This window comes from Manduca sexta, chromosome 24, assembly GCF_014839805.1.
Source record: "Manduca sexta isolate Smith_Timp_Sample1 chromosome 24, JHU_Msex_v1.0, whole genome shotgun sequence".
Lineage (NCBI taxonomy): Eukaryota > Metazoa > Arthropoda > Insecta > Lepidoptera > Sphingidae > Manduca > Manduca sexta.
In genome coordinates this window covers 8,676,570-8,685,376 of record NC_051138.1, presented here as the reverse complement: position 1 = coordinate 8,685,376, position 8,807 = coordinate 8,676,570, and the positions used below count along the sequence as shown (strand labels likewise).

Here is an 8,807-nt window from a genome sequence, read left to right as displayed (position 1 = left end):
TAATTGAAAAAGTAATGTAATGCATTAATTACAAGTTACACTTTTGTCCCGTCAGTTTATATTTGTACAGTTAAGTAAATTATGAAGTCTCTAATGATCCAATCAGTCTGTTATGTGTCAAATGCAACTATTATCAAATTAATTATTCCTTTTGGCAATGGTAACAGGCACACGATACAGCTGATTTAAATATTAAGTTTCTTTCACCGTCTAAGCACAACACTTTTACTGGTACCTGTGAAAAAAATAAATAGTGCAATCAAATACCGGTCTTTACGGTTATGGGTCGGAGGTTACCATCGCTCTCCTGGTTCTAACAAGGTTTAAATTATAATTAGAAGTGAACGTTCAGGGCTACTATTTAAAAACTATTATAAAAAATGGACCTAAAGAAACTTACATCTTCTGCCTCCATAATGTTACAGCATTGTCCTAGAGAGGTGACTGGATGCCGTTTGAAGCCCAACATTATGCTAGGTAGAGACCATGACTCACAGTAGCCGCGACACGCATTTGTAGTAATTTTAAATTCAACGCAATCCGGAATGCTGATATTCCTGGTATGCCCTAAAAATGAAGTCAGTAAGTTCAAGTTAATTGTAGACAAAAAACATATTTCCCCTATTATTTAGGCAATTTAAAGTCCGTATTAACTATTTGTCGGATTGAGTTGTTTAGAAAAGCCTAAGCGGACGGGGTGGGACCTCAGGGCGGGACGGTGTCCTGACTTCTTTTTGTCCTGACTTTTGACACTGTCGGCACGTGAACAGTTTATTTAAATTATTTTAAATAGAGCGTCGCGTCACCCCGCGCCGCGCGCGCCGTCGCGTCGAGCGCCGAGCGCGTCGGCTCTATGTGCCGTGTAGTACAACGCTATTCTGCCCTGTACGCTTTTTGGCGAAATCATTGGATAATTGCAAATCGGGATATAAATACTATCTATATGTAAGATTTTTAATACTTTTATTAAATAAATATTACTTAAGTAGAAACATACATAATATAGTAAGTAACTACATAGGTAAGCTATGAAATGCTACAAAATGCATATTGAATGAGTTTAATCTTGAGTTCTTGACTCGACCAAAAAAGCTTGAAAGCAAATTTAAACTAGGTTGGTAGGTACCATATCAAGCATGTCGTGAATATTAAGTAAGTAAGAAATCTTTGGGTAAACAGTAGACGGGGTGGGACAGCAACGCAACTCTGGCGGGATGTAAACAATTGTAACATATTGGGAGGTATTAAGAAGATTTTTATATAAGTACTAGGGTAAATATAGAATATATCACGTAGAGTCCGCCGTTTGACTAAAACTTAAAATACTGATACCAAAAATATTTAAAAAAAAATAGATATATAAGTAGTCGTAAATACAAATACGAACCGATTCTGTGACATCCTGGTTTTTTCCATGCTTCTGAGGCAAAAGTAAAGTTAAATATCAGTATCAGTGTAATATATCTAAGAAACATCTTGATCTGTTTAGTTGAATGTTCAGATTGCGAATGATAAAACAGCAGAAAAATCGTGCTTTTATTTTCGCCAGGGTTTACAGAGATTGGAAACATTTGGTTTAACAACTTAATTTCTATAAGATCCATGTCGGCACTAGTACTGCTAGCTGTAGAATATTTCTGCCCTCCGTGATAGCGACGTAAGAATGTTGTATGCATGCATGATGGTGTCGACTGGTGAGGAATAATCTAATATCCAGCTCTCGACAGTCGACACTGTCGAGAATCGACTTCACTTATCATCAGGTATAATAGAGATAGTTCACGGTGCCCGTTTAAGAAAAATGCTGGACAGAACTGAGTTTAGTAGAAAATATTCTATGGTTGGCAACAACTGACTCAAGGTTTAGTTGAGTTTTATAGGGGAGGAAGTTAAACTGAGTTGATAATCGGCATAAGAGTAATGGACTGTGTACGTAAAGATTAAATGATCTGTGAATTTGAAATCGTCAGTAGATCCCTATTATCTATACTATTATATAAAGCTGAAGAATTTGTTTGTTTGGACGCGCTAAACCCAGGAACTACTGGTTTGAACTAAAAAAAATGTTTAGTGTTAGATAGCCGACTTATCGAGGGAGACTATGGGCTATATATAATCACGCTATGACCAACAGCAGAGGAGTAGTAATGAAAAAAGTTGCATAAGTGGGAAAAATTTATTACTTTTAACCGACTTCAAAAAAAGGAGGAGAGTGTCAATTTGACGTGAATATGTTTTTTTTAGCCTCGGAACACATTATTTTTTATTCGAAAAAATATACTTACATCCAGATTGGTCCCATAGATTTTTATTCAAAATCGCTTCAGTAATTTGGTTTTAAAACTAAAAAAACTAGAATAAGAACCTATTTATGTCGTCCGAGAAAACGAAATCGCGAATTTAGCTTTCTTGTGACGTTTTTTAGTTATGTTTTTTCATTGAGTTTGGTTGAGTGTACTTCTTACATACTTATACATACAGCATAAGACCTTTTCCCTTTTTCAGTGGTAGGCAGAGGCGTAAGATTTCAGCGCGATAGTCCTATTACGTGCGAAACTCATTAGTTATGTTTTTGCCTGGGGTATAGTTGACTCTACTTCTTACATACATATATATAGCATCACACCTTTTCCCCTTTTCAGGGGTAGGTAGAGGTGTAACTCCTCAGTACGATAGTCGTATTGTAAGCAAATCACAACTACGCCATCGCGACAGTCTATTTTTTATTTAAACAAAAAAGCAACAAATAAATATAATTTAACAAAAAATTAAGCCGCTTTCAAAAACCACTCAAAACCAAAAAAATATTTCACGTAACAGGTATATACTGGATACCAATTTTGGAGTCGGTGCCTAATTAAAATTGCTGATTAGGCTAGATAAATACATGAACAAATGTACGAAAACAATGTGCTGCCAGCGTACTAAGTCAATAAGTCAGATTGTCGCCGAGATGAACACACCGCCGCAGCACACCAAAGGAAGCTGTTATGGAAATATTTAAATCTGTGAACTGTACACTACCCCAATGCTTCCCCTGTTACATATAGCTGGTCAAATGTGGGTGTATTACACTTCCTGCCCTGAAAAAAGAGCCACAGCTAAAGTTCTACATTTAATTAAATCGGAACCCAAAAGACTGGCTGTCAGACTGCAAGACACAGTGAGCTCATTCTGCGTAGATCGGACCACCAACAGCTAAAATTAAAAAAAAGTTGTATAATTGTTAAATGACTAGAATAGATATTGTAACTTTGACTTTGCGGATGAACAATACTTCGGTCCCGCCGTGACCGTGAAGGCTGCAAAGTTTTCGAAATATCGGGGGAAAACTAAAATATAAAAAACCGCGATAGAATCCGAAAACTAGTTTAATTTCAATAGTTGCTAAGTGTGAAGGAAAATTACAATTTTCCAAAACATTTACGAAATGTGACCAACTACGATACAGAACTTGGGTGCACTAAGCAATAAAAACTTCATTTTTGATGAAACAGAAAATCTTATTTAGTACTTAAACGTCCAAACATGAATCCATCAAATGATTCGTTAGTAGATACTTCACGACGCAAACAAATTTAATGAAAATGACCGATTTAAACGTTATAGGCCTAGGCAGAAGCGGCCTTTGGGGGAGGCGAACCGGGCAACCGCCCGGGGCGTCGCGCTTACAGAGGTCTCACGCGTTGCCTCGCAGGACCTTTTTCTTATGTTCTTACCGATATGAAACTGTTAGAACCGGGGAAGGTTTTTGTTATTCTGCCCGGGGCCTCGCGTCCGTTTTTTTTGCTTTCGCCTGGGGCCTTGCGTCGTTCAAGGCCGCCACTGGGTCTAGATAATTTCATTGAACGACGCGTGCAACTCGCAAGTACCTACCTTGGGCCGCTGGCGGATGGCTGTTACTGTATTGTACATAGATTTTGACTACGCAATGGATCGCATAAGTTGCTGTCAAAAATTACGAAACTGTGATGCACACATATCCGGTTCATACGGACATCTTTATTTTAATATATTTAGGGATAAAATACTACTTTAAAAAAATCGGTAGGTTGTCTTTTACACGTTGTGTAAATAGACTATGATATGGATTACCGTAAACTTGATAAAAAGAATAACAAAGGTGTTTTAGCGACTTTTCGGTACTTTTCGTAACATAATTGTGAATATTAAATAAAAAGTTTACTTTAGTGCAGCGATGTTATGAATATGGATACGGATAAGGATATAGGAATAAAAGTATATCGGTTTCAGATACGGTTACAGATATGGACTTAATTATGATAATTACGGATATGTACTTATACGGATATGCTCGCCTGTATGGAATAACTATGTTAAGTAGTTTTCTCAGTAAGTAATTAATTTAAATTCTTATGAGAAATAAATGATTCTTAAACCTTAAACCTTAATTATTTCGGATTATCCGTTAGTTTCGGATAATTTCTTTTACGGATATTAGATTAAAGTAAAATAAAAATAATATGTAATACGGTAAAGCGACGATTACTAACTATCGTTCGTCATCATCGTCGATTAAAATTATAATCGATGAACTAATTAGGGGACATGGGTGTTTGGAAAACCTCTGTGTTTTAATTTGAGATGAACTTTCAGTGAGGTAGTGGCACCTCCTCTCCGTGAAAACTTTTTATCACACTGTTTTCATTTAGCAAAATTAACTTTAACTTGATCAAAAACTGCCCAAATTAAATTACTTTGAACTCATTTTGTCCTTATAAATAAATTTTGTACGTAAAACAACACTTTTCCTTCACTTTATTCAATTAAGTACCAACACTTACTTTATTAAAATAAAAAAATACTATTTATGAATGAGGTTATGTTATGACTAAAAATAACAAACAAACTATACAAGATTCACGTGGCGCGCTAGCGGTGAAATAAAAACCTGTCAGAAAATAGGTATTATCCATAACTTATCTGAAACTTTTAAAACGGATACGGTTACGGTTATATTTCTATTTAAGAAATCCGATAGTTTCGGTTACGCTTACGGAGCTCTAAAACATCCCTGCTTTAGTGTTACGTAACTTTTAAGAGGAAAGTCGGGGGGGTATAGGAAAACCTTACGGTTCGTTACATGGGGGGATGGGGAGTTTAAAAATCTTCGAAAACTGCGTAACGTACTTAATACTTGAAGGGCCCCTAAGTAATTTTAATTAGGCACCGACTCCAAAATTAGTATCAAGTATATACTAACCTGTTATGTAAAAATATTTTTTGGTTTTGAGTGGTTATTGAAGGCGGTTTAACTTCTTGTTAAAATTATTTTTATGAGAAATCAAGTTGCATGCGCTGCGTAAACGATTAAAGTTATGAAACAACAATTTGTCACAGAATTGTTCTACTTAAAATAGTTCTAAATAGTAAACAATATAGGTATTATTGATCAAAGACCTCAGCCGCATTAGTTTGCCTGTCTGACGCGATAAAAGTAAGTTTTTCACCTTACACTAACATTTTCATAATTTTCATTAAAGTTACGAAGCTGATTGTTTTTAGCAAACAAGCATAACTAATGAAAATTTAGTCTCGAATAAGACTTCTTTTTTAAAAAGGAAATATTTAATCGATCAAATCGAAAATTCTCAAGAATTCAGAAAAATATTCATAACTCGAAAACTATGAAAAACCGCGGAACATACATGTGGGTGATTCGTATACCCCAAGGGATGCTCTATCTCTGGACTTTCGCTTGACACTACTTTCTAGGACACCCTGTATAATAGTTATTTAATTTCCTTAAATAATAATAGTATAGATTCCGGGATTTTTAGCGCGGAATCTATATTATAAGCTTAAGAGTATGTTTGTTTATTTAAACGCGCTTATCTTAGGAACTACAAGTTCGAATTGAAAACTTATTCTATTGTTTGAAATCTCACTTATCGGCGAAGGCTATAACCCTAGATTTTATATAACCATATAACATCACGCTATGAGCAATAGGAGCGGAGCATTTGTAAAAAAAAACGGGATAAGTTATTCCTCTTGAGGGCTTTCGTTGCGTGTGCTGAGTAAAAGGTTAAAGTTACGCAACAAATATGTATGACGAATATTCCTCTTAAAAAGTTTTAAAACGATATAAAAATATGAAGTCCCTTGCCACATCTGTGTGTCTGTCTGAACGCCATAAACTCAAAAACTTCCCAACGTGTTTAGTTTGAGACCCCGGGAAGAACATAGGCTATTTTTTTAAACACGTTTTTATTAGCTTGGGTTGTATCTATGTATGTACGTATGTAACGGAATCTTTGAGCTCAATTTTCACCAATTTCCAGAAATCTGATTAATTTGAAAATTTACACACGTATCAAGGACCGATGACAATGCAATAATTTGATAAGAGTTTCCCATTATCCTTACTTATTAGGACCGCCAGGATTAATAAATTCTTTTATAGATCCGCTGTGAAAGAGTAAAAGAGATAGAGCTAGCGCGCGATCTCACCTTCTTCATTCCTTATACATGCGTAGGTACTGATGAGCCTCATACTCGCAAATTACTGTATCTAATATTCATATCTATCTATACTATTATATAAAGCTGAAGAGTTTGTTTGTTTGTTTGTTTGTTTGTTTGTTTGAACGCGCTAATCTCAGGAACTACCGGTTCAAACCGAAAAATTCTTTTTACGTTGGATAGCCCTTTGTTCGTGGAGTGCTATAGGCTATATATCATCACGCTATACCCAATAGGAGCGGGGCAGTAATGGCTAATCTCAGGAACTACCGGTCCAAACCGAAAAAATCTTTTTGCGTTGGATAGCCCTTTGTTCGTGGAGTGCTATAGGCTATATATCATCACGCTATACCCAATAGGAGTGGAGCAGTAATGGCTAATCTCAGGAACTACCGGTCCAAACTGAAAAAATCTTTTTGCATTGGATAGCCCTTTGTTCGTGGAGTGTTATAGGCTATATATCATCACGCTATATTCAATAGGAGCGGAGCAGTAATGGCTAATCTCAGGAACTACCGATTCGAACTGAAAAAATATTTTTGTGTTGAATAGTCCTTTGTTTGTGGAGTGCTCAAAGTTATATATCATCACGCTATGACCAATAGGAGCGGAGCAGTAATGGCTAATCTTAGGAACTACCGGTTTCAACTGAAAAAATCGTTTTGTGTAGGATAGTCCTTTATTTGTGGACCGCTATAAGCTATATATCATCACGCTATGACCAATAGGAGCGGAGCAGTAATGGCTAATCTCAGGAACTACCGGTTTGAACTGAAAAAATCTTTTTGTGTTTGGATAGCCCTTTGTTCCTGGAGTGCTATAGGCTATATATCATCACGCTATGACCAATAGGAGCGGAGCAGTAATGAAACATGTTGCAAAAACGGGGAAAATTATGAGTTTTGAGAGCTTCCGTTGCCTGCGCTGCGTAAACGGTTAAAGTTATGCAACAATGATGTATGACGGGATTGTTTCACTTAAAAAGTTCTAAATAATATAACAAAGTCCCCCGCTGCATCTGTCTGTTACGTGTTAAACTCAAAAACTACCCAACGTATTAAGATGAAATTTGCTATGGAGACAGTTTGAGACCCTGGGAAGAACATAGGCTCCCGGGAAACTACTATTTTTATAACGGAAAACTTTAGCTTGAAAAACTTTATAACGCGGGCGGAGCCGCGAGCAAAAGCTAGTACTATTATATAAAGCTGAAGAGTTTGTTTGTTTGTTTGAACGCGCTAATCTCAGGAACTACCGGTCCAATCTGAAAAATTCTTTTTGCGTTGGATAGCCCTTTGTTCGTGGAGTGCTATAGGCTATATATCATCACGCTATACCCAATAGGAGCGGAGCAGTAATGGCTAAACTCAGGAACTACCGGTCCCAACAGAAAAAATATTTTTGCGTTGGATAGCCTTTTGTTCGTGGAGTGCTATAGGCTATATATCATCCCGCTATACCCAATAGGAGCGGAGCAGTAATGGCTAATCTCAGAAACTACCGATTCAAACTGAAAAATTATTTTTGTGTTGGATAGCCCTTTATTTGTGGAGCGCTATAGGCTATATATCATCACGCTATGACCAATAGGAGCGAAGCAGTAATGGCTAATCTCAGGAACTACCGGTTTGAACTGAAAAAATCTTTTTTTGTTGAATAGCCCTTTGTTCCTGGAGTGCTATAGGCTATACATGAACAGTAATGAAACATGTTGCAAATCGAGGAAAAATTATTAGTTTTGAGAGCTTCCGTTGCGTGCGCTGCGTAAACGGTTAAAGTTATGCAACAATGATGTACGACGGGATTGTTCCTCTTAAAAAGTTCTAAAAAATATATTATAAAACAATGTCCCCTGCTGCATCTGTCTGCCTGAACGTGTTAAACTCAAAAACTACCCAACGTATTAAGATGAAATTTGGTATGGGGACAGTTTGAGACCCTGGGAAGAACATAGGCTCCCGGGAAACTACTACTTTTATAACGGAAAACTTTAGCCTGAAAAACTTTATAACGCGGGCGGAGCCGCGGACAAAAGCTAGTAATATATAATATGATAACCTCGACTTACAAAAGGGTTCTTAATCACAACAAAATAATCAGAACATAAATTTTAATCTATTTATTTTACGGAACAAAATTTGGTAAGCAGTAAAGCTTTGAAATTACCGTCGGTAAAGAAGTAATTTAATACGATCAAAAAATTTGTAATTAGAAAGTCTTATTGATTAACAAACTAAAAAATGAAAAATAAATTATTAATAGTTTAAAAAAACTAAAAAAACACGCTTTTATTGCTAATCGAACTAAAAAGGAGAAAATAA

The 8,807-nt window shown here is 36.2% G+C and overlaps 1 protein-coding gene across 1 annotated transcript; it reads right to left on the bottom strand.

Moving 5' to 3' along the window:
• On the bottom strand, positions 1-1,478 carry LOC115453281 (thyrostimulin alpha-2 subunit). The gene is made up of 3 exons (XM_030181974.2): positions 1,388-1,478; positions 401-567; positions 1-235 (listed from the first exon to the last, which is right to left on the bottom strand). The coding sequence occupies exons 1-3, from the start codon at positions 1,473-1,475 to the stop codon at positions 143-145; spliced, it is 348 nt and encodes a 115-aa protein (XP_030037834.2). The 5' UTR covers positions 1,476-1,478; the 3' UTR covers positions 1-142.
• Between the last annotated feature and the right edge of the window lie 7,329 nt (positions 1,479-8,807).

Excerpts from the sequence above, each read along its gene's own strand:
- LOC115453281 (XM_030181974.2), bottom strand. The coding sequence starts at position 1,475 with ATGTTTCTTAGATATATTACACTGATACTGATATTTAACTTTACTTTT. Across the intron at positions 568-1,387 it reads ACCAGGATGTCACAGAATCG|GGCATACCAGGAATATCAGC; the intron begins GTTCGTATTTGT and ends CTTCATTTTTAG. Across the intron at positions 236-400 it reads ACATTATGGAGGCAGAAGAT|GTACCAGTAAAAGTGTTGTG; the intron begins GTAAGTTTCTTT and ends TTTTTTTCACAG.